At 39.7% G+C, this 27043-nt stretch overlaps 1 protein-coding gene across 4 annotated transcripts; it reads right to left on the reverse strand.

Annotated features, from left to right (window-relative positions):
* Window positions 1–5433: 5433 nt before the first annotated feature.
* On the reverse strand, window positions 5434–27043 carry LOC122771125 (coiled-coil domain-containing protein 178). Of its 4 annotated transcripts, XM_044028526.1 has the most exons (20): window positions 26939–27043; window positions 26765–26835; window positions 23211–23347; window positions 23046–23104; window positions 22872–22951; window positions 22323–22541; window positions 22018–22238; window positions 21219–21361; window positions 20011–20164; window positions 19815–19910; window positions 19400–19536; window positions 19109–19292; window positions 18931–18993; window positions 18484–18612; window positions 18264–18377; window positions 17997–18142; window positions 17579–17738; window positions 13789–13938; window positions 9477–9611; window positions 5434–6983 (listed from the first exon to the last, which is right to left on the reverse strand). In XM_044028526.1, exons 2-20 carry the CDS (start codon window positions 26820–26822, stop codon window positions 6858–6860), a joined length of 2511 nt encoding a protein of 836 aa, XP_043884461.1. In that variant the 5' UTR covers window positions 26823–26835; window positions 26939–27043; the 3' UTR covers window positions 5434–6857. The 4 variants fall into 4 exon arrangements, with proteins under 4 accessions (XP_043884461.1, XP_043884544.1, XP_043884624.1 ...); XM_044028609.1 differs by having other exon boundaries at window positions 22323–22526; window positions 26765–27043; XM_044028689.1 differs by having other exon boundaries at window positions 5434–6928; window positions 26765–27043.

Here is a 27043-nt window from a genome sequence, read left to right on the forward strand (position 1 = left end):
TCACAGCACTTCACTGTATTTCACTTCGGAGTCGCACACTGTTATCGTTAGCAGCTCTCCGTTAGCACTACATTACCCGAGTCTCCAGCGAGCTATTCTAACGCAATAAAATGACCATTTCTAACTCTTTCAGCTCTTTGTAGCAACTCAGTCTCCTGAGGCCACTGGTCTTCAGATTGCAGGGCGTTTATGGTTGTAAGTTGTTGCAGTGTGCAAAAGGAGGGAGGGAAGGGGTCATCAGATAAGAGAGGAATTCTAGACTAATTAAACCCTTTGAGACAAAGAATCACACTACAGTGATTTACAACCCTCTGTACCAGTTAACCCGACTCATATTTATCTGTCATATTACTCAGATACCATATCTACCACTAAAAACAAGGTGGGTTGTTTTTTTTTTTGCATCCTAATATTATAGAGACACAAGGGGAGACATTGTTAAAGTAAATAACAACACTTAAACGACATTTAAAAGAATGGCGGGTTCACACAGACACATTATCAGTTTCCAACGAGATTAAAGGGTTCACAAAGATCCCAGTCTTTCTCTCCAAACGGTGCAGTGATGCAGTAAGATTGTTCCTTTAACCTCGGATACTACACAACTTTCTTTGTCGTGCTCACGGTATACCACATTTCCTTTATTGTTTACAGCGCTGCAATTTTGTGCATAAAAGAACCCCCAAAGAAAGCAAAGCAAAATGAACTGTAGCCATTATTACAGCCTTGGAAAAAAAAAAAGAAAACGATTAAAGAGCAAACATTTAATCTAATCAGTGCAATGACAGAAAAACAACGAGAGGCTCCAAAGTTGTGAATACCAAAGTCTACCAGGCATAATTCCTCTTTGCTGGCTGCTGCAGAGGGGGTATGCTAAGATAGAAAGTATTATTTTCCTAAATGGAAGGTGTCAGATGGTCACGGAAATGTGATCGGCTGTTCAAGATCACTGCTTCCCATCTGCAATTTGTGACGTGTGAAAGATTCAGCCCAAATGTGCTCACCAAGCGTAAATCCTCAGCACTTTTTCTTATCATGGAAAAGCAAGATAACCAGCTGTTTACAGATCAGAGAACATATCATATTAATATCATGGAGAGGGTGATATCATCTTGTTTGTAAAATATTTTTTGTTAACTAAGTGTGGTGTGGTAAAGCATCCTCTAAAAGTGAAAGCTGGAATTTGTGTTTTTAATAAAAATGTATTCTGTGTATTTTAAAGCCCTTTTCTTGTTAGAATAAAATGTTAAGAGGAAATAAAGCTCTGCATGGAGCCACTGGAATAAGACTGAATTAATAGTCTACAATATAACAAATTACAACGCTTTCGGTATAGTTACATTTATATTAAAGGACCCGTATGTTTTAACACAAGCAGGATTATCTCAGTAAACTCTGACTTGACCTGTCTGTACCAATGGTTGTTTCAGTTTATCATAATCTACATGAGAGGGTTTCAACTGTACTTTATCTGGATGAAAACATTTGATTTGACATAATATTCTGATTATTGGTGTGATTAGCAATTGCTTGTCATCTCGGATCAAACTTAGTCAGAGATGATTCATAAAACATCCGCTGTGTAATAAAGTGGAAGCACTTATATTTGCCATTCAGGGAGTATGGGAGGCCTGCTGTTTTAAACCCCCAGATCCCCACACATGGTGTAGCCACCACAGACACGGCTCAGAGAGTCAGCCGGCAGCCGGGAGGTGAGCGGAGAGGAACAGGCGGTGTCCCCTCCAGAGTGAGCATGGCAGTGTGTGTGTGTGTGTGTGTGTGTGTGTGTGTGTGTGTGTGTGTGTGTGTACAGGACTCATGTGTGTGGCATTCTCAAATGACAAAAGGATACCAGTTGTGCTGCTCAGGTGGGAGGAGGTATGATGGCGATGTGGAGACTCACCTGAGGGGAGAGTCTGAAATGTTGGGACTAGGGCTGTAGTGGACATCAGGAGACGTGTGAAGGCCGCAGGAGGCCAGTGTGCTGTTGTAGAGGTTTGGGGGCTGGAGGGAGAGGGGTGGTGGGGGTGGTGGGGGGGTGGTGCTGTTGCGCAGTCTCCCCAGCGTGATGCATCTACCTTCAGGGTGGCAGCAGGCGTGGAGTGGGATGCGATGGAGCGAGCACAAGCTCAGTGGCGCGGTCACCTAGGGACGCTGAAGCTGCTGTAGCAGGACTGATAGTTATTTCTTGGGAGAATTGCAAGATGAGCCCCATTGTATTAGCAAAACCCTTCTACCTAAAACTGTATCAGTGCTCCCATGTCTTTAAAGTTGGGGTTCAAAATATCTGACACGATTCTGAAAGGCAAGTTTTAGGTTTATCATCAGGAATGTAATGTTTAAACGTCACCTGTGTAAGATTTAGGTGATATTGCTCCCAAATTTGGAATAAATATAATGATGTTTTTTTGTTTTTAATGGACAATCACCTGAATGTATGTAATGTTGTTTTTATTACCACATAATTACCACCTTGTTGGACCACCTTTAAACACATTAGAGTAACAGTATGGTAATGTTATGATAATTATTTTAATAAGCAAGTAATAACATGGCAGTATTAGCTTATTTCTACAGTAACAACCAAGTAAAAGCTCAATATTAATGAATAATGAAAAAAATTACCGTTGTTATTATCAGGCTGGACATTGCATGGAAAACATTCTAATGAACATACAATTACTATGTTATGACTCTACTCTAATATAAAGTGTTACCATTCTGGTCTAATGTCCCAAACATAGTCAATTAATATTGTCCATTAATTCTAAACTATACGTTTCATTCACAGTCGCATCTGAAGTAAATTTAAGTTTAACTTCAGTGAACTCTTTTGGCAACGGCAAGGCAGCAAATTATTCCATACTGATTTGAAATTTCCCGACATTAAGCTTTTTAATTTCCGAGCCGCACTTTTGTGTTGCGACTGTTTGAGTCGTATCTTTTTCGAAAATTCTCTGTGTCTAATATGGTCAGCACTCCCAATTATTCACTCCACTGACAAGTGAAACAAATGGGACCAACCAGTGCATTCTGTATTATCTACACCCCTTGGATTCCCTGACAATAATTAATACAATGGCAAGCTGCTGGTACCAGCCTCGACGACATGAGCTCAACAACATAAGCTCTCTCTCTCTCTCTCTCTCTCTCACTCTCTCTCACTCTCTCTCTCTCTCTCTTTCTCTCTCCCAAGAACTCTTGAGAGGAAATTACATCCAGCAGTGAGGTCATATACATCACGGCCGCGAGCCGCCGGGTCAACTCATGCCACTGTCTGGGAGCCTAGATCAGAAAACGGGTCCTTATGTCGAGTGCTGTTAACATTATCGGGTTATTACTCACATCATTACACCATGACTATAAGGTGCAGGGAATATGTCACGAGTAATATGGATGTAGTCCTGACCACAGAGATAGAGCACACAGGCTCTAACAGCACACACTGTCCCATATTTATCAGGAAAGTTCATTAATATGCCACATAATCTTACTGAGGCAGCAGTGCTGCTATGGTCACACACCATTATGTAGGGTTACTTTATTTCCTCATAATACAGATTAACAGGAAAACAGCATTACTAACATATACAAATAGTATATATATATATATATACTGTATGTAAGTGGTGTCGGGAGATTTAGGTGTATATTTTCCAAAAGAACATTAGTCTCATGATAAAATAAAATTGAATAAATACAGACGTTTTTTGTTTTTTTTACTTTAACACTTAACTGACCAATTCTTTTTAAAGAGTTGTCATGTAATAATACTAACCCCCCTCTTATTTTAGCCTGTGAGGATATTAACAGGTTTTTTTTTAATTATAGAGGCACACATTTCCCCCCAAACATCCATTAAAGGAATGCCATGCTAATTTTAAATCCTCGCAGCAGGCACTGGCATCAACAGAAGAAAAGCGGATGAGTTTCTCTTTAACAGCTGTAATTTGTGTTTTCCAATCACCATGCTGATTTCTGCTCATTATACTCTGGTTTCACACCGGTAAGTGAGAAAAGTTTGGATTGATTGACTCTAATTAACTAAAAAATGTTCCAAGCCACGGATTTATTATCATGCTAGCTAGCCACAAATGTCAGAGACTTTCACAAATTATTATCCTGTTAAGATAAATATCTTTGGAATCAAATGAGTGTGAAAACACAAGGAACATGCATTGTTATACTGATGGGTTTGTTTGGCATGTTTTCGGCGGAGTTCCGCACCGAAGGATCACCTGGGCAAACACTGTTCCAGTGTATTGTTAAGCCGTACAGTATGACTGAGTGACAGATGCTGTAGTTGCCTCAACTTTAAAGGAACATACTCCCCGATAACTTTGCTGTAGTGTGTGAATTCTGTTGGGAATAAACAGCAGATAATGTTTAAAATGATTGCATCAAAATGAGAACGAAAAAAAACAAAACAACAACATTCTGTGTGAGATAAAAGATATTAATGGTTACCAGGGCAGAACTGACTGGTGCTTTCTATGTTAACAGAAGTGCTGTTTCCTCTTGTGTTTTCCTAAACCTGGCAGCGTCTCCCTCATTGATATTTTAGACACAGTAGCACCTCTTTCTCTCTCGCCACTCACATTCTTTCCTGGACTCCATCAGCTCCATTGCTCAACTCTTCACTTTCTCATGAACAAAGGCAGGACAGTTGGAGTGGTCACCTCCATTTTCCAGTTTGTTTTGTTGTTCGGGGTTTTTTTTTTCTTCTTCTTCTTTTAAAAAAATCCTGAGGCAGAATTTTTGGTAAGCTACAGAACGTTGCTCTGACTCACTTGGCTTCACATCAACAATCACAAGTGATCACTGGAGTGAATCCAAACGAAACGGGCCCATCGCCTGCGTGGTGTTGCCAGGCTGAGAATCATGCTGCCTGTAAATCAGATTTCCCCAACATGTTTATTGAAAAACACTGTATATGCCTCCATACAAAACTATGGATAAAAGCACATAAAGTTTGAAAGAATACAACAGCACGCTAAGCAAAGCCTTTCAGTGTGTATTCAAAACGCCTCTGGCCCTCATCTGCGTTTCCACAGTTCACCCTCTTTAAAGTTGCAGCAGTTAGGTGCATGTGTCCACTCTGAGGCTCGCCTGCAGATAAATGTGATGACGTCTAGTTGTAGCTCTCTTTCATTTATTTAGGGGGATTGATTGGACGCTAGGAGCGTAGATTAATGCGTTGGGGCGGCTCTTTCTTTTGAGATATTGCCATATCGTCACTAAAGAATATGAGACGGACGGAACATTTTTCTCTTCAAGGTGCTCTCAGAGCTCGAGGGGCATCATTGCTTTATCAGCAGTCAATATGAGGCATCGCCTTAGTGTGCATACAGTATGTCACAATACTATAGCACTACATGACATCTATACCTCTGTCTCTGCCCTTTCCTCTCGATGTATGTATATAGATGACACTGTAAGTAGCACTGATCTTTAATTGGATTAAATGATACAACCCCTCTTAGGTGACAAAGTGGACCACGTTGCTGTCAATAACGTGTGTTCAGGGTTGTGTTGGCCGTGCTGCCCCCTTCTGTCATCACTAGTAGGAGAGGCATCCAGCAAATCACCAAAATAACAGCGTCTCTATCGACCACACACAGACAGAAGAGCAGTCTTAAAGCACCAATAACAACACTGGAACTATAAAGAATGTCAATATCACGCTTTTTCAAGTCTTTCAAGACCTATATGACCACTGTAAATGAAATGTTCTTTCCTTTAATATGATAAATACCAACAATCATTCAAACACTGATCCTTACTTCACCCTACACCCTTTTTAAACACTGAATTATTTTCCCCTAAGCACCTAACAATGACTTTGCCGTCATTTCTATTCTGTTATATTTTTGCTGCCCATACAGTATATTTTATTTCCTTATTTAATCATGTTTAATTTTTTTTTTTTTTTCCTATCATGAGAATGTTAATTAATCTGCTCACATTTAGACAAAGTTCTGTTCGGCTCCAAACACGTTCACACAACTTTTAAAAGTCTATATAGAGCAGACATTAGCGTCGTCTGCCATTAGTATGACATTGTACACAACATGATGAAACAAAAAAATCAATTTTCCACAAGTACTAGATGTGATTCGGTTAAGATTCCAAATTGAAAACAGTGTTTCCCCGGGGTTCTTTAGAAAAGCCAGTGGATAGTGCACACACAACATCCTTTTGTGCACACTATTTACCCCTGGATTGCTTCAGGCTAATGTCTCAATAATTTTCACTCCTTTCTCAGGTCCTTCCCACAAAGGACTTAACTAATGATCCATGGACAAAATGAAGCATTTAAATTTATTCATTAATCATTCATCTCCAGCTCATTGAAAATGCTAAACTTCCACAAAATTAAGATTGAATATTGAAAAGTGATTGAGGGAGACAGCTCTCAGGGAATGTGGAGAGAGTGGAGTGGAGGAGCACACGGCGTGATTACAAAAACAGCGTCTTCTCGCAGACAGTGGTCTTCATGGCCATGGTCAAGGTGGGCAAGGTGCACTAAGTGCTAGTTAAGGTCATAGGGTTTCACTAGTTGTAATTAGATCTCGGAATCTGGAGAAGCGTAGAATTTCTGTCAACACTGCCTGTAATTATTCTCTTTTCCAATTAATGGTGACATAGATTAATTATCTGATGAGGCAAAGCCAATTGCAATCATTCACCCAGCTAAAATTAGATCAGTCCTGACAGCAGCATGAAAGTCACCTGTTTCATTGTTATGGATTTGCTGCAAGTAAAGAGGGGGGAATAGTGAAGCGTGCTAGGGTAAGTAAGTTGTCTGGTACAGGTGAATGTCCAATTACAGTGCCATGTGAAGTGAGGGCATCTAGTCATCTCGATCCAGCAGCATCTGGACCGGCTTGTTTGTTCACCCCGACATCATGACTGGTAGTAGAGTCATCTGTCAAGGAATGCAGGAAGGCAGAGATGAGCTGGATTTCTTCTGACAACTCCTCCTGTTTGAATGCATGGCACACACACACACACACACACAGAAATGGAAAGAGCCTAATTAAGAAAGTGCAGTTTTTGTTAAAAGGCAATAAATGTCTGTGAGTCCGTGCACGTCCCACAGTTGTGAGAGGAGAAGGTACCATCTTGTGCTTATTTTTGTGTGGAAGGAAGAAGAAGGGGGCTCCTGGTGAACCATGTCCAGGTTCAGTGCTCTTCTGTTTTAAAAACCTCAGCATCCAGTTTTTCTATTAAACTGCCTGGCACTGTCAACCAGCTTGGGAATCTGAACCGGCCTAGCCATGCAGAAATTCTCTGACTAACAATTATATCAGAAACAGGATCTTGGATTACTGTCCCCCGGGACTGGGGCAGTGGGCGTCTGCTCCAATCATTACTGGCCATTCAACAAGGCTCTGCACTGCTCTCCGCTGTTAGCCATTGTCAATTATGCCATCCCTGGTGTAAACTCGAAGAACACAAAGCTGAACTGCCAGTTCTGGCAGGAGTGTAACAGGATGACAGCCCGCTTCCCCCACCCCCCCCCACCAACCCCTAGGGTTCCCCCGGCCTTCCTCCCCTCAAGATACTTTTGAGCAAACTGCCACTTGGCTTGTGGATCCAGCACGCCTTAGCCGTGTAAGTGCTAACCTGACCTCGCTTATGTTCTGCCTGTGAGGTTAAGTGGATATGATGGATTAGTACAGGCCTCATCAGGATTCACCCCGGTTTAACTCCAGTTACATTTGGCATCCCTTCTGTTGATGTGTTCATTTATTTCTTATAAACTCATCGTGAACCATGTTTGTGCTCCCACTGAGTTGAAGGTGTAGAATTTCCTGCACGCAAACAAAAGGCTTCTTTTCTGTCATTGTTGGTGACTCTCTATTGCGGAGCACTAAGCCTTTACAAAAATATTCAAGGTGAGACATATACAAATCCAAAATCTTTGATTCCAATTCATGGAAAATGTGAGCAAAAACAAAAAAGTCGAGTTTATATTTTAGCGTCCTCTGCTTCCCAAAATGGCTCGTCCTCACTGTGGCAGAACAAACTGTTGGTGCACTCCTTCATGGATCACATTCAAGGTTCCCATATTTAGGTAATCATGCACATTGTGTGTTTACGCATGCTTATAACCTCATAAAGGTTTTCTTTTTTTTTAAACTCAAAATGGGGTCTGTGTGTGTGTGTGTGTGTGTGTGTAGACCCTGGGCCGGACTGCTCATGAGGAGCCTGTTTAAAGTGAATGCTGCCTGCTCTGATGGACCCAGTGCTGAGCTGTGACGGGTGACGGTGTGGTGCGCTTGAATACACCAGCTCTTTTGTCCTTCACACTCTGCAGCTCGGTGATAGCTCCTCCCCCTGTGCCCCACTCCTCCCTGCCTTGAGCTGTGATCTGCCGGGGCCTTTTGAGGCTGGGCTGCCGAGACATGGCTGCTCCTTGTAATGTCTGTAGCAGACCTATCAAAAATCATGTCAGCCACCACAGGAGGAGGAACTGAGAGGGAAGCCACTTAATAGTATTTGCACTAGGTACTCCCTGGAAAACCTCTAATCGCATTCTTGAGCATATTTTGCCTCCAGCATGTGATAAAGTCAGAAAGAATATTTATATATTTTTTTCCTTTGGCCAAAACAAAGAAGGAAGTGTACAGAAACATAGCAGGCTATGAGGTTAGGATGCCCTGCGGTTATTAAAGAGGAAAAAAAAAAAGTGATCCATATTATGGTTGCATGCTTCCCGGCTCCACTGTAATGCTGGACAGAACATTTCATAAAGATTCATCACTGTCCCTCTGTCCGCTTTGACCTCATCTCACGTCACAGCAGAGATTAGACACCGATTATCCTCTAATTGAAGATCCTTACTTCTCAACCTTGCAGAATAGGCTGCGACTCGTCTCCGAGGCAGACAGAAGGTTACTCTCCTCGGCAAAAAAAAAGGAGCTGTAATACCGACATCGACCATTTGCATTTCACTCACTCTGAAATAGATGTTAAAGTCAAAAGGTGAACTCCCTAAAGAGAAAACAGGTTCAGACGTTAACGCAACGTGACTACACACAATGTGTTGTGTGTGTGTGTGTATATAGAGTTATCTAGAAAGGCAGAGCTAAGCCAAGACATGGGGTCACTGCATAGGCACTCGCAAAGACACATCATCCATCACATCACGTCTGTGATCTCATGAGTGAATGTATAGACTGTAATGTAAGACTGGCATCTTTAACTCCACCACAGCACAGAGTCTCGAAGCCTCAGTGGGCGTGTGCTCGACTGCCATCGCCTTGCAAAGAAGACACGAGGCAACTGCCGAGCCGGATGAGGCTCAAACAAAACTGAGTATAGCATGAAGTTACAGTCTTATGCAAAGGAGGATGCTCCCATCCGGCAGGAAACGTAGACGAGGATAAATGTCGAATAAAGGGCCTTTCAAATGAAAAGTGATGGCTTGTGCAGTTTCCTGCCTGTTTTACATGTATATGTACAAATACCTGGGCTGTTTTTATTTTCTGGTTGGTCTCTTGAGAGAGAGCCTGGCACCGATCCAGTTCAGCCTGGCTGTAGAGGTTGCGTTGTTTGAAGTATTTCACCAAAGCTTTGTGCATCCTCTTCTGCAACAAAGAGAGCTAGGGGGAGAGAAGGCAGAGAAAAGGAATTGGTAAGGCAGGAGAGGAAATTAATGGCAGTGTTCAAGAAGAATGATGGAGGGGAATAGAGAAAGCAGTCAATAGCCCATTCTGCAGTACACGGGCCTGACAGGAATTTCACAGTCTCTTGGTTTCTCTGCCCACTCGTGTGCACTCATCAGAATCCAGTCACATCTGGCTGCCAGGATGGGGGGTTAATTTTCTCTAAATGCTTCAGCAGTTTTGTTCTAGCCGAGGCAAACTCTGTGACTGCAAAGCTGATGAGTAAAATATTTCTACTTCACCCAGTTTAACTTTATACCAATCCCCTCAAGACATATTTTACACATACACACAGAGTCATGAACCCCCCACTGAAACCAGAAATTATTCCTAGTCTCTCGGAAAGACATGCTGCTTGCTTTATTATTTGAACACAGTTTCAAGCAAAGAGGTTTAAATTCTGATAGATGCCATTGCTTTTCTTCCCCCTCCATCTCTCCACTCTCCCTACAAAGCTTATCATTGCTCGGCAATGTGTTCCCCAGTGCATTGAAAACTAAAGCGAATTAGCTCAGTCATCAGCTCCTGAAGGAAAGACAATAACAAGAATGCTCTTTATGGTGCGCCCTGTTAAAAGCCAGGACATGAAAGCCTCCACATAAACAAAGCAACGCTTACATGTACAGTACATGCAAGAGCATTTCTATAAGCGGTGCATAACAAACAAACAAGTGATGATAGATAGACAGATTATGCTTCTTTTTTTTTCAAAGAGAGAGTTTTGCAAATGCTTGATTTTATACTTGTTGAATTTCGATGAATTTGTGTCCTTTATACTGGCTTTTAAAAAAAATAACAGCTCAAATATGACTCTAAACTACATTATTTTCAAACATTGCATCAGTCATATGAAGTGGGTCATGACTAGCTAATTAATAAAGAGAGCATGCTTCTGTATTTATGTAACTTTAGTTTATAAGTTAAACTATCTGCATCTGAATATTAATATACAGTGTGCTTATCCCAACATACATCACGCATTTACTGTGTGTTTGTAACTAATGATGCTTTCCATTTCCTTCTATCAAGACACGTTTATGACGGACAGTAGCACTACATGTGGCATAAACATCATATGTTTTATACTCGTCGGCAAAGTGACACAAAAGTAGTGAGAGTGAAAAATAAAGAATATCATCCTGCTGGATTATTATTGCTGATATATTACTGTATTCAAAGCATGTTACTGTCTCACTGTTGTTCAGTCCATACAGGTACACCTGTTGTACCTGCACCTGCAATGTTACTTTCCACCACAGACTTAGCATTGAACAGTAAAAATGAGAATCAACTCCTGGTTGTGTCACAAAGGTTTGGGAAATGAAAGGAAATGTGAAATTTGGTGACATTTCACATCACAGGACAGTAACAATATGGTAATAGTGTGATAGAGAGTAATATTATGGTAATGCAGGCTTATTTCTATAGTAATCACCAAGTCACAGCATGGCAATGATAATGGGAAATGGAAATGACATGGCATTACTCTAATATTATCTCCATATTCCCACACTATTTACACTGTTATTGACAAACTAGAAATAGCATTGGAAATAGGAATTACCATATTACTGCCTCCTTATTAAAAAAAAACAAAAAACGATGACCATACTATTGCCATATTGTTACTATACTGTAATGTAATGTAAAGCGTGACCTGAAACTTCCAATAATTATTTGAAGAGTTCTATTATCTTTCATTATTTTATATGGTTTCTGAAAAATACCATATCCACAGAAGTAATCATGTAATTGAATATGTAAGAATCATCTTTATCACATTTTGTATCGGTATATTTTTTCAGTTTATTTTGTATAGATTTAAATGATGGAAAATGACACACATTATCTCTGATCTATTAAATTATCCAAACAATGTTAACGGTAAGTTGTTAAGGGAAACTCTATTGTGTATTATTTGTATTAACCGTAAGATACACTGTATGTGCAAACATTATAAGGACACTTGGAAATTTAAAGAGGAAAGAAGAGCACTGGAATCCTCCCGTATAAATCAGATTAAATGCGATAGGCCTGCCTCAACGTTTTCACAAACATTGTTGATTATAAGCTTGTTATAAAAAACCCCAACTAAATTTAGGCATGAAACACTTGCCGAGAGGCTGCTGCTGTAGAAGTGTAGAGTTGAAACAAACAAAAATGGTGAAGGCTGAATCCAGAGTAAAAGAAAATCAGGCTTTGATCATGAGCGTGGAAAATCCTGTCCACAGGATTTTATTTTTGCATGCATTTCTCACTTGATAACATTCATGCAGTTAGATGAGGAATTGCTCAAGTAAAGGTATTAGCCATTTGGGGGGGGGATAAATAATATGTATTTTTTTCACTGCAGGAGCAATGTGGCTTCTTTCTGGTGTTAGGGTTGTCATGTGTGGATCTATTCCACTGAAACCATGTCAGAAACTATAAAGATTAGAGAATAAAATGCTGCTGAGGTGTCTCCCTCAGCTAGTCAACACCTACGATGCATTAGTTTTTTTTTACTTTTTAGTCTGATCTTAAACTGAGTTTGCCTCTGATCCCTAACAACCGCAGTGGTGAGCAGAGGCACATTTGTAACACAATGATAATGAAACGTTTCACCTCTGATCACCTTAAAGAAACTATAATCAGAAAAAAAATTAAGATTATGGCATGTGCATGTACCATCAACCTCTTGCTTTACTCCCCTTGGTGGCAAAACTACATAGTTATCATTACATTATGTCACATCCATCATCCTCCTCCACTCAAGTTATCTAATCATTATTAGATTGCTGCAGTAACCTCCTCACTGGTCCCCAAGCTGAAACCCTCTTTAAATTACTGCCCATGCAAAGAAGAGTCATCTTGTGCTATGGAGAATAACATGGAACATGACGGGGGGGGGGAAGGTTATACTATGTGTACGAAATGTATTCAAATAAGACAATAAAATGACCATGTGTCATCAGATTTTGGGGAGCTTTGGTCAGTTGCACCACCCACCACCTTTGACCGATAACACTTCAGGATACAGGATGCCAGCAGGGAGCGGCTAAGACTTGGAATTGCTGAATGTTACTACACCTTCCAAAACATATCAATCAGAGGAGAATCAAGTGTTTGCAGTGGAAATATGTTAAAATATAGTGTGGATACTTGACTCGTTGAAATGGGAGTTAAAAAGGGGGAACATCAGCCAAGATTAGCGAATACTGTCACATATACTTTGTTGATGGATATTTAAAGTATGTTTTAAATGTTTTTACCGTCGCCATGTCTGGTCTCATGTAATGATTTTCCACTTCTGCTCTATAGCAAACTTTTATTGTCAATCTCTGTCTGTTGCTGACAAGTTAAAATTAAGCAAACAGGTTACATTTTTATAAAAAAATAAAATAAAACAGACAGTGGGACAATGACTTATGTGTATGTGCATGAACACATTGTAAGGTCGGGTTTCTGGTCATTGAAACAGGGGAAGCTCATTTCAGGTCCAGTTATTTATACATAAATTCTGCAAACGTATAACTAGAGTGGTAATTAAGTAAAACTGAAATGCTATAATAGTGTTTTTATTCACAGTGTATATGTACAAACAAAAATGAGCTATATAGCCTAGAAAATAACGCACAACAACCAGCTATCTGTCTACAGACTTCCATCCCAAAATCCACACAGGTGTATGTTTTCTGCAGCGCTGCCAATCAAAAACTGACTCCGCCTTTCAGACAGTTCCTCCAATCATCATGCAGAAGCCCAGCTTCTGTGCCCGCCCACTTATCCACTGATTCCCAAAGAAGCTGAGCTTCAGTGGAAGTGACGTTTTCGACGCATTTGTCCAATCACTGTCAAGCCTATTCTGCTATCCCATAGAGAAGGTTTTAATGTGGAGGCTGCTACGGGAATACGGAAATCACGTAAGATGTTTCTGCTGATTAGCTGATTCTGAACTAGTTCAGAAACACGTTCCAATCGTGTTCTAGTGCACGCTTATTTTTGAAATGGAAATACAACAAAGTACATATTTGTCGGCATTTTAGAGCAATCGCCTCGGTGTTTACATAGTTTGCACATACACTACATCACGTTTGAAATAATCTACACATAGCAACGGTTATACATACATTACCTGTGTGTAATAATGAAAAGATCTATGCTCGTGGTTCTTGTTGCTCAGTGCTGATGCTGCCTCTTGTTTGGCCTCCATGAGAATCTTCTTAAGACCTTTGTACTCTGTTGCCAGCTGTTTGTTCTCCTTCAGTGCAATTTCCAGTGCTTCCTATACACACACACACACATACACACACATGAAATCAAAAAGTTTGAATACAACAGTGCCAGTAAACAACATGTTCACCACAGCATCTAAATAACCATAGAAACAAACACTGGTTGATGGCACATTATTATCATAACTACACTACAGTGTCACTTACTTTGTTTTTTAAATCTCAGCACCTGACTGCATTGATTACGGTGGTGCTAAAAACATGACTCAGCATCCTGCTGGGACTGAAAGAATATAGCTCATATTTATATTGACATTAACCCAGAGAGCATATTTACACTAATGTGCATCAATCACGCAATGATAACGATCTGGTGTATCTGACTGGGGTATCATTACACGTCACTAGTGTGCTAAAAAAAATGACAAGGTCTCGAAAAAGGCAGCTCTCAGACTGGGTCAAGACACACAGCCGGGTCGCCAAATGAGTTTGCTGCGTAAAATAAAGCTGTAATTCATTTATTAAACTTATATCTCCTGGAAATGGCTGATTTATTGAATCAAAATAGTCAGAAACATTGTACCGTGCACAAATTATGCTATTTTGTTATATTGTGTCGTGATTTATAGTGAACTGGGTCACAATAGTTTCTCATCTTTAAAAAGTGGGAGAGGTTTGTAAAACATTGGTTTTGTGAAACAGTGAAATTCCAAGTTTATGACATAATGCATTTATTTTCTTTTGTGTCCATACTCCATACTGTTGCATCTATCACTTCCGATAAGTTTCAACACAGTGTGACAAACACTAAATAGTCCGAGCACAATTGAAATCTGTTTGCTTCTCCCTCATCAGTAACACCAGTGATTGTTGGCCTGAACTCATGGCCCGGCCTCGGCTTTCAGCTGCTTAGGGGAATTATACAAAGGAAAATACAAATTAAATTAAATAAATGGCTGGTGCACACTGGTAGCTTTATATCGACCTTTATATAGTCAGACACAGCTACTTAAGAACAACTACTGAGGCAACATGATGTACAGTTCAGTTCTGAAACAGATAATGGATGAAACCACAGGACACTATAGTCATGAAGTCGCACATGTGCAAGTCTCAAGTCTTAACCTTCAAGTCTCAGGCAAGATCAACACAAGTCGAGTCCCTGCTATGAATATAGAAGATAGGCCACATTTAGAAAGAGTTTTATTTGTAACAGACACACTATATTACTCATAATCAACATCAACAAAATGAAAATAAATAAAGTTACAGAGCCTAAAATGTAAATAATACTGACATTAGTTCTACATTAAACGCAATGCTTTTCAAATATCCAGAAATTTACCAGCATTAGATTAATGCAACCAACTGACTCATAGTGGTGTTGGTATCGCTTGCCAGGTTTGTAGGCAAGGCCGCGAAATCAGACACCCAATGTTTTCCGTGTTTCAAAAACAAATTGCAACGGTAACTCCTCAATAGATGAGAAAATGTAGATATTTCACTTAAGTCTTGTAAGACTTTTACTTAAAAAAACTAAAAATAACAAAAGTAACACAATACTAACATAGTGACAGCACACAAGCTATTTAGAACTCGCAGTACTTTTACCGCTGACCTGCCATGTGTGCGTACAGTACAATGTGCTGTTAATTAGACCGCTATAATAATAACCAGACACACATCAGCGATGGGCCGTTTTTGTCTGTGAAATCAAGCAAATAAATCACAGTGAGTATGTGTCTCTCTGCTTGTCCCCTCTTCATTTGAGCAGCGTTTCCCCGAGTAGTGGATATGTGATTGGTGAATATCTCAACACTACCTGCAGACATAATGAAGTGTGTCTCTGCAGTAAAACAGAACAGCACTAAAGTGATGAGTTTAACCCAGCAGAAAGAGGGGCTGTAAACATGACAAATGCCTGCTATTGATTTCAGGTTTAATTACTCCATGCAGCACTGACAAAGCCCATCTGACGCTGTTGTGAAGTGTAAATGGAACAAATTACACTTCATTGCCCATAAGAAACTGATTGCGTCTGCATTTTGCATTGTTTACTTTGTCCTCACCGAACGACAAGCCGTGATCAAATCAGAAAAAAAAAAAGAAAAACAGATGCATGTATGAAACCAGATGTGTGTGGGTTTAAGCACACATTTATAAAATACCGCCCTAACATACCTCGTAATACCTTTACCTATCAAATTAAAGGTCCAGTCTATATAGTGACATCTAATGACGAAAGTGAAGATCTTACACTCACCTCGGTGTCAGGGAATTACAGTTTTACTACAGTTTTCCAGAAACTATGTCATTCTTCTTTGTTTGCGTCGTAAGTTTCTGCTTCAAAAACGCTAAACGCACACTCTGTTCAGGTTTCTGTAGAAACATGGTGGCGCAACATGGAGGCCTCTGTAAAGCAAGGCCCATGCTGACAGTGCATACAAATAGGCTTATTGTAAGGCTAACAAACCCTATGTTTTATTTTAAAGGGATTATACACTTATACTTATGGGTATTATATTCAATTTTGGTCAAAATAAAAAAACACACTTGACCTTAAAACGTCTCCATCAGGCTGTTTGTGATACTGACCTGTACGAGTTTGTGTTTTAGGGAGAAGGAGAGGCATTTCAGTGTCAGGTCAGTGTCTTTACAGGAAGTCTCATATCTGAGTGTCTGGCCATTCTGCTTCATGCACTGCAGCATCTGAATGTGCTCTCTGCTTATTATGTTATGCTAATGCAGACATTATGTGTTCTTTATATCCGTGCCAATGACTAAAGTGACCAATTTCTCCACAACTTCACACTCTGATCTCTGTATCCGGTGAGGAGCATTGTTGTTGTTTTTGTCATCTTATTTCATAGAGTGAAAAGACTAAACCCGTTTGTTTGCATGGCTAATTTTTATCCGGCTAATGGGAGTTGTCTATGAGGAAGACTTCTAATTCTTAAACTGTCTCACACCAACAACTTCTTTAAAGTTGCTGCACTTGGATGCATGGCGGCTTAAGCTCCATTGCCTTTTCTTGTTTTGAACTAATGCATTCTTGATCACCGTTTAATGAAACTATATACCACATGGCGATTTCACATTAGATAAGCCATGTGAAACCCCCATCAGCAAAGAGGCTCTGGCTGGGGCTGATAATCCTGCAGATGAAAACCTACAATAAACAGGGGCTTCTCTTACAAAAGGAGTGTTCCAACACATGCCATTTTGTGCACAGAATATTCACGCTTTCGAGAGAAAAAAGAGCCCATTTGTGACATTAATATCTATAAAAAAAAAATCCTGATTACATGCTTGTTTGATGTTGTGAAATGTATCCATATGTTGAAAATCGCAATTGATAATGTTGGCCCACAGGTAACAAAACAGGCAAAGCCTCTCATCGCGACACGCATCATCAAATTCGTCCAGACAAAAGACTATAACAACAGTGAGTTGTCATTTGTGGGAAAAGCACTTAAACAAGATGGCCATGGCTTGTAATTTTAATTGCACACAGCTCTTTTCTCTGCATCTTAAGAGAAGTATTGTGACAAGCAATGTGCTGACACTAATCCACAAACAAATAAACAATGAGATGTGTTTTACAGCTTGCCTCTGACTCCACATTATATCACACACAAAAACAGGCATGTATTCAACACAGGGTGTTACACCGAAACCACATTTTCCTACCTTGGTTTCTTCCATTTGCTTTTTTCTTGCTCTAACGTGAGCAGTGTGTGTCTGCATGGATCGCTGTGTTTGTCGTTGGCAGTTATTAATATCAGACTGCAAGGTGCTCATTATGAGAGCAGCTGATTTGTTTTGGAAATCCACAGCATCAAACGCACTTCTGCGAGGAGAAATCACACGTGTACAATGAGATTATGAGAAATACAATTCCCCATTGTTGCCCTATATGTGAGACATTTACGTCAGAAACACCCAGCCTTTTAGATTAAAATGTAATACTTTAAATCAATAAAATGCTAAAAGAAAAACAAAAAACATGTAGATATTCATGTTTGTTGTCATATTATTTTTTTTTAAAAAACTGTTAAATATTTACCAGTGACTCCATTTCATTTGCTCAATAAATAAAAAATCTTACTGAAGTTGTGCTATGATTTCTGGCATGCTTTCAACTATTTGTTCCATTTGTTCTGAAGCATCTTGGTATTCTTTGCTCCTCCTTATGAGGTCACTGATCCTCTCCTGGGTGTCGTCATATCTCTTTATAGTCGCAGCATGTAAATCCTGTTAACAAAGAGCAGCATTAATACTGTGAAAGGCTGCACTCCTGATAAATGTGAATGTGAATCGCTTGATGCAATAGAGTAAATGTGACGTACAGCGACTTGCTTCATGCGACCCTTACTTGTGCGGCTTTCAGGTGATCACGCCTGCGCTCTTTCTCCTCCTTGAGGTCGAGTAACGTGTTCCTGTGCTCGAGCTGGATCTTTTCCAAGATTTCTGTCTCTTTCCTGATTTTCTTAACAAACCAAAACAAGATCACACAGGCTAACAAACTATTTCACACATTATGGTTGGCTTTTCGTTTACAATCCTGTGTTATTACTATCATGCTTTATTGGTACCTCAATTTTCGTCTCTAGGGCTTCTGTTGCTGAAAGTGCGTCTTCCAAATCTTTCTGAAGTTTTTGTCTGGAGAGTTCTGAGCTTCTTTTCTGCCGTTTCATTTCCTCCTTAATGTCTGCACACTGACCCTGATGCAAAAAAAAAAACCCCAAAAAAATCATGGTAAAAGCAATTATGTTGGATTTAAAAATAAAGATGACAATGATGACACACATGCATGTAAACACCCTTTATGACACTGCTGTTTTTATTGATACTGAGCTTGTCTCCATGACAACACACTGTTGCCATAAACTTCTACAATCCACAGAAAATGAAAAAAAAAAAGAAAAAAGTTTGCAGCTTTCAATTGAAATCTATTTTAATCTGCAGTTCAGTTTTGCAGTGACTTTTTTTCCCCTTCCCTGTTCTCAGAGTGACGAATCTGAAACACCTCATGAATTCACCTTCAGCAGCTCGAGCACAGTTATGTGACCTGTCAGGTCTTTCTTCAGGTCTTCAATCTCTTTCTGTGGAGCAAAAAAAAAAAAAAAAAAAAGAGGCACCGTGTAACACCGGAGAAAGCAGCTCGTGTCTCACATTTTGTATTTTTAGAACATGTACAAACAGTATTCTGCCACTGACCCTGGCTCTCTGTTCCTCCAGGAAGGTGAGCTGCTCCTGCTGCTCCAGCTTAGCCTGAATGACACTGTGCTGGGCTACAATGCGGGTCACTTCCTCCTTGGCCTTTCCCCACTGCTCATCGCTGTCAATGATTTTCTGAAACATCTGCTTCGTCTCCGTGCACATCTGCGCCACTGCTTTCTCACTAACAATCACACAGTAAAGTGATGGTAAACAAACACGCGGCCTGCGACTGTACGTTTGTAGTAATATCTACCAACACAACATTTAAAGAATACTGCAATAGTGCACCTCTCAAAAATCTGCATCTTGTAGTGTTCAACTTTCTCTTCATACTCCAAGTTCTCCCTGCGGAGAGCTGCGGCAGCATTGCTTTTTGAATGGAGCTGCTCTTCTATGCAGGAAACCTCTGCTCCCCCATTAAGTTTCTGCGGATACCACAATGTTCAATAGACGCCACTGAGTGGACGCACTTCACTGTGAAAACACCTCACTGTGCCACGGATTGAAACATTATTAGCATGCACAACTCCACTGAGAGTCCCATCACAACCGTTGCAGTTGCACGCTCCGCTTTAACCAGTGAACTCTCAAGACACACGTGCGGCACTGTATGTTAAGCAGAAAGGCGGCAGCAACATTACAAAGAGACGTACAGTAACTGTGCTTCTGAGACTTTTTTTCATGCTACTGGGAACATACTTACAGATCTCTCGATATCTTCCTGCAGTGCAATTATTTTCTCTTTTAGTTTCTTATTCTTTTGGACCGTGTTCTCGATCTCAGGTTTCAGATGTACAATCTGTAGTGAAAGAGGGAGGAAACACGTTCATTTGACTGATTTTTTGACTGACACAGCTGGGAGACAACTTTAAGGAAGGAATATAGAAAATATGAGTGACCCGCTCTTTTTCAGTTCTCTCAAGCTCCATCATCTCTGGGATATGTTGCGTTACGGCTGCACACTTTTCCTGTGCGAGAGCGACGGTCTTCTCAGCAGTCGCTATTTCACCACATACACCTTCCTCAAGCATCTTCAACTGGTTTAAGTCTTCCCTGGAAAGAAGAACGTTTAGATATTCATTCGTTAGGTGAATGTTAAGAATTACACGATATATGACCTCACAACCCACATGGTACACGATATATAAACATTCATTTATGAGAATTTACCTTTACGACCTGATCAAAACAGCAATGTTAAAACAATTCCAAATCCATTATTTATGGAAATCAGGACACCTACATCTTTTTGTATAGGCAGTTTAACAAATGGTTGGGTTGCTATGGATACATGCAGTATATACTTTGGCTTGTGCACTGATACAGAACACTGATTAAACTGTCCTGGGTTGGTTTTTTTTTTTGATATTAGCAGACACCTGCCAACCAAACAGAAACAAGTTGTTCTCTGTGGCCGTGACATACATTTAAATACAACAAACCCCTGTGATAACAATTGATGAAATGTTCAGTGACTGCGCTATGAGTTTGTCAGGATAAATACGTTTGTTAATTAGCACAAAAAAGATGTTTCCGAAATGTCACCGCACATAAACTGGACAGAGGTCAGTATACACGGTGTATTGTTAAGGTTTAGCCGCAGTTGCCAGTTGCAGCGGAGTGTGTTTCATGATACTTATCGTTCAAAGTCGAGACATGTTGAGTTTGAACATTCTGGGGTAATGAAAATGACTGTATACTTATGTAACAGTGGAAATGATTATGTTGTGTACTATGTGGACATGTGGAACTTTAGTTTTCAGTTGCATGTTTCCCTGTTGTCCATTTTGTGGGTGCTCCTGTGTATAATAAAGCTGTGTGTCATGTGTTACCTCCTCCCTTGCTGCTGTGATATGCCATGGAACTTACATTATATATTGTACGATCCTTATTTTTATGTATACATATACATATATATATACATATGCATATAGTGTATACAGTAGATGCATTTTGTCTGACATTGGTAGTGATTTTAATTGATGAAAGCTATTCAGACATTTGATGAAAGATGTCTCCTGTCTACTCAGCTGTACTACTTTGATAGTAAACCTGCTTTAAAGGTATTTTGGGTTTTCTTCTCACTACAGTTAGGACACATACTCACAGTCTGTCAGACAGCTGATTCTTCATCACCATCAGTGCATGGTCCAATGATATTTTTTCATTGTTGGCGTCCTCTTCCATCTTTTTTAACTCCTTCTGGACCACGAGGAGATCACTTTGTGTTTCGGAGTAAACTTTGTCAGCCTTAACAAGGAAGGAAGGGGGTCATATCGGCTTATTTTTGAGGATTCACACTTGAATGTTAAAGCCATTGACTTGATCTAATGCCATTAAAGAACATCTAACAGGCTGGTTCTCCGATGAGCAAGCATGAAGTTGACCCGTTGTCCGCCACTTCCACGGTATTTGCATGACAACATTAAGCTCAGATTACAGCCAAAGATCATTAAATTTTGACAAATGTTGTGAAAAATTCGATAAATTTTAAGTGGAAAATCAAAATTAAATGTCAAGGAGTTATTAAATTAGTTAGGATTCACTGTCTGGGAAGAATGGACGTCTGTGCCAAATTTAATGGCAGAGGCAGTCGGTTGTTAAATAAATATTAAATATCTATTCAAAGTGTTGAATAGAGTAGACAGTTGACATGACATGGATACATTGCTAGTGCCATTGCACTTGTTGATAAAAAGTTATAAAGGAGCAAGTGAGAAACTAGTTGAATGAAACTACACTAGAATAGTCCAATTTCAAAAAAAAAAAAAAATTATATTATATTAACCTTGTTTGGCATGACTAAAGATTACAATCCTGTACCACCAAATTCCAAAATAAACTCTAAAACTGACGTGTTACCAACTAAAAAAAAAGCAAAGAGAATGAGTCCGATTGGAAGTTACCTCAGCTTGTGCAGTGTTGATTTCATTTATGAGGTTCTTCTGGAGGTCCAGGTTTTCTTTCGCCATGGAAATTTGTTTTTTGGCAAAGTTGATGTCCTCGTGTAAACGCCGGTTCGACATCTCCGTCTCTGATAGTTTCCCTTGGACCTGGTGAAGTTTTCCCTTTTCCAGTTTCAGCTTCAACTTCAGTTCAGCGACATCTCTCGTGCAAGACTCTCGTGCTAGAAAAAATAGTGTGCAAAAAGTTTGTACTAGTCGTGGGGGGAAATAATTCACAAGAAACAGACCACCTTATAGTCCCTGACCTTTTTGGACAACAGAAGAATGCTCTTGCTGCTTCCACAGTGAAATACTGCCAACTTTCTTCTCCAAGAATGTTTTTCTCCTCTTCTCTCTGTGGAGGGCTTCTTCTGCGTTCTGACGATCAGCCTCCAGACGCTCGATCAGACACATAACCTCTCCAAGGACGTCATTTATTTTCTTCAATAGTGGCGATAATGTTGTACTTCCTAGAGGACGGAAAACTTACCAAGATTGGCAAACGGTATTTCAGTTTAATAAATAAACTGTCCTATAATAAAACAACCATCTACAAAGGAAAGGTTAAGAAAGTCCTCATCCATGGAATGTTATTTGCAAATCTATCGCGTACAATACGTGAGAGTAACCAGGACTCTATTATTGTCACAGTTACCGCTACAAGAAATGAAACATTATCCAAAACCAGAGTTTTTCTACTTAATGTGCTGCTCTATTATCTGCATGAGCATTAGGGCCAGTGTTTGCTTTTCTATGGTAGAACGATAATTGAGAGAAAATCATTTGGAAATGACGGAAAAACATTATTTATGTACCTCGCGCACTAATTGCAAAGCCTTCGACAAACAACTCTGTAGTCATCACTGCCTCAGTGTCTGAGTCCCTGGGCTGTAATCTGTTAAAAAAAGCATTTGAACTTGTGTCACGTCATTTTTTGCTGTTAACAAATTACAGGAAATTTAAAAAAAAAAGAAGAAGATATATTTCACCTTGAAGTTTTGCTGTATTGCTGCTTCTCCTGGTCCATGTGTGGTTGATATTTCCCACACTAGATCAAAACAAAAGTGTGTGTGTGTGTGAGGGGGGGGCATTTTATGGTTGATTTTTGCTCTTATGAGGATGTTAATGCTCGATCACATCTGGTATCGCTTTACCTGTTGACACCAATTTTCCACAGCCATCTTAAGCTCGTGCATATGGTGAATAGCATTGTTGACATATGGCGAGGGACTGTTGAGCAAAGCACACGTGCGACGTCGACCAGAGCAAACGACTCCGAGATCTGCTTGATCTGGAGGAACAGAAACAAAACTCAGGAAACAATTGCTTTTCAGGGAGGAAATTAGAAGACAGCACTCCAGTTTGCCGTATGGCACAATTCTTCTGAAATATATTATTAAAGAGAAAAAAAAAACACACACACACACACACTCTCACAAATTACCATCAATGGAATAACATAAACCTGGATTTTCTTGGAGCAAATAATCCACCTACTTCATTAACTTTACGGTGAAAAGTAATAAAAAAAATACATTCTTTGTTTCTTTCTTTCCCTTCTCTTAGATTCACTTTGCATAGGCTGTAATACGTTGGAAGCATCAGTGAAAGAGCAGGGAACGACAAAATTTGAGCATCTCAAGACAAACCCAAGGGCACATTTCTTGGTGGTGAAAGGACGCCATCTGGCTGCAAAAAAGGGAAAACATACAGCAGTGGTGCAGTCGAATCTACAGGATACACACATGACTATAGGACTGGTACCTTTATTTGGTAAACCTAAAATGTTCACTATACTGTATTTTGTTTTCATTTATTCTTAGAATTGGTGATAGAGCCACAGAGAGTCGAATGCACACACAGGATAACAGAGCATCAGGTTTTGTTTGATCATTTTTTACTACAAACAACACTGTAGACTTTATAACATTATACATTCCCACTCTTCCATCGTACACTGAAAGCTGCTGTGTAATAGGTAAGCTGGTGTTATGATTTTGACACTGCAAGGTCTATGGGAAAACCGGTGAGAGAGAGAGAGAGCGAGAGAGAGATGTTCACAGAAAACAGTACATTTCATTGCTTTTATTACTACTACTACTTTATTTTGAGGGTTTACTGTTTTGCCGGAGTTGTAGAATACACTGCTAAAGGCTGTGGCTGCTAGTTTACATAGCACAAAATTCACTTTGCCAAATGCAAACAAATGCAAAGTATTATGTGCACTTATTAACAATGACAAAATTGTAAAGTGGTCATTATTTTTATTTCAAATGATCACGCCTTGGCCAATAGGTAGGTGACCTGCGCTGTTATCTTGTCATGATAACGATTGACATGTTTAAAGACAACATATTTTTGAGTCTTTATCACAGACAAGAAAGAAATGAGAGCTTAAATAAAGGTCCCTGAACAGCAGAGTCTTGGAGAGCTCTGACACCATGTTGGACAGGGACTAAAATCTCCTCATCTTCATCTCCCACCTGGATAAACAGATTAGCGTTTATGAGGAGCATCCATTGGTTCCCTTGCACTGCTCTCCTTGAGTCTGCAAACCACATCGGGGGGAAAAAAATTGGCTTTTCATGCCAAGACAGTGACATTTGTTGTGGTCTGGCAGCATTTACTGGGCAGCGTTACATGTGTGGGTAGTTGATTAGGCTCCTTCAGTATAGTTTTCTGTCAACTGTGCATGGCAAGTCAATAGAACACTGGAGTGACTTGGGTTGCACCGAATAATTATATTTCATAATCAATTAATATGTCAATTATTTACTATTACTACTTGTTTGGTTCATCAAATGTCAGAAAATGTTTGATCCGTGTTTACCAAACCTGGAAATGATGATGCTCTCAAATGTCTTTGTTTTGTCCTCAAACCAAACGGATTCAGTTTGAATGAATTCTTTGCTATATGGAGCAAAGAATCCAGAAAATATCCACATTTAAGAAGCTGAAAAATCTGAGAGAAACTTATTATCGATAAAAATGTAATTCGATAATAATAATTGTTGCAGCCCTAGTCGTGACCCATTTGTCATTCAGAAAACAACATAGTGGCAGCTGTTTTGTTTGTTCTGACGTGTGAGAAAAATGATTGTCCACTAATTCCAAATCAAAAAATTGGTATCGGTCAGCATTGGTATCAGATATTGGTCAAAATCACTGGATCGGATATCGGACAGATAAAAATGTAAAAACCGATGCAATCCAGAAATCATACTTAATAAAAAATCAGCAAAACCATTTTAGTTGTTTATGACAATATTTTTTACACAGTTACAGAACTATGTCGTTGAAATGACTCAATGATGCATAGCTATTGTTAACAGCGTCATAGTGCATAAATGGTCTAAAATCACCGCATCGGCCTGATATCGGTATCGGTAGACAGTCGAGGTATCAGACACAAAAAAGTGGTATCGTCCCATCCCTAGTAACAATTATATTTGATTCACAAAAACAGAAACTGTTCGCCTCTCTTCTCAATCAGCGACAAAACATGCTCATCAACTCACTGAGCTAATAAGACAAATATGCACGCTGATCAGTCAGGGAAGGGTAATTTAAAAACACTATGTTTGGATCTAGTTAAAGCTTTCCCAGCTGATTTGACAGACACCACCATTATTCTCCATTAATTAGAAGAATGGCCCGTGCGTGAGCTGACTCAGACCAGCACGAGAGCAGAGTGAGGAGAAAGAAAAACTACAGGGACAAACCGGGAATAAAGGCCATCTGTTGCAGTGCAGTTGGAATGAATAACACCGCAGTGAAAGACCCAGGTGGAGGAACAAAGTTGGAGAAACAAAGTGTAAGGCAATACACCAGTGGCGGGCTGAATTAGCTCTATATAATGGCTGGGTGTATTGTAGCCACAGAGCAGGCCCATGTGAGTGTGAGGGCCAATCATCTCCCATTTATCCAGTGACATTAGAGATTAGAGTTACACGTCCTCTAATGCCATTCAGTATCATCGGCAGCAGTATAGTCCACTGTTTTTTTCATCATTTTTTTATTAACGAATGCATAAAACAACAACAACAACAAACCTTGAGCCGACAAACGGGGTCCTTATTCTGTTAGAATGTTTACAGATTCACAGATTTGACTGGAGACTTTAAAATAGCTCAAATGAATAAATCATCACCTGAACTTATGCAAGACACTCACCTGTTTGAAAGGAGACAAAGTCGCAATGGCGTGAGAGGACTTTGCACGTTTAACTAAATAAATACATAAATACAATTGTGGACAAAACAGCAGGGACACAGTGAGTTTATGTTTTGAATTATTTCCCTTATGGAAACAATTGGAACACTTATCATAGTTTCTTGCCTAAAGCTATGGTCTTAATCTCCTTATTTCATTTCATTTATTTAATTCCTTTATTCACTCATAGTTGCTCGTGCATGACATTTTGTGTGGTTCAAGGAGGTGCATAAATAACATTTTAATCAGCTTCATCGCCACTACCATCACCATTAATAATAGTAATAACAATAATAATCATCATAATGATGCTTTTCATAGGTTCGTTCAGTTTGTTTGTTTTAAATATCACATGACTTAAACTGGATTCTCTCTCAGAGTCAGATGTGACAGCTGAAGTAAATTTTATCAACGAAAGTTAGTTATTAAATATGTTTAAAAAACAACAACAAACAAACAAAAAAAAATATATGAACTAACTAGTTCCATTTCTCACCTTGTTGACTCGGTCGTCCCTCCCTCGACGGATATCTGAGAGGTTCCACGTCGGGCATCGCTGCAGCTTTGCTGTTATTAATGATACAACCATCGACGGGGGGTCGTTGCCATGGCAGAAAGTGAAAGCACAGAAGAAGAAGAAGAAGAAGAAAATGGCTGTCTGTCAACTTACTTTTCCTCCTGCCATCTAACCGTCTGCCACCGTGAAACTATAGTTGTTAGTTGTTAACACCGCAGCAGCAGCTTATCCTGTGACAAAAAGTTGCCTTTTGTCAAA

Source organism: Solea senegalensis, linkage group LG1, assembly GCF_019176455.1.
Source record: "Solea senegalensis isolate Sse05_10M linkage group LG1, IFAPA_SoseM_1, whole genome shotgun sequence".
NCBI lineage: Eukaryota > Metazoa > Chordata > Actinopteri > Pleuronectiformes > Soleidae > Solea > Solea senegalensis.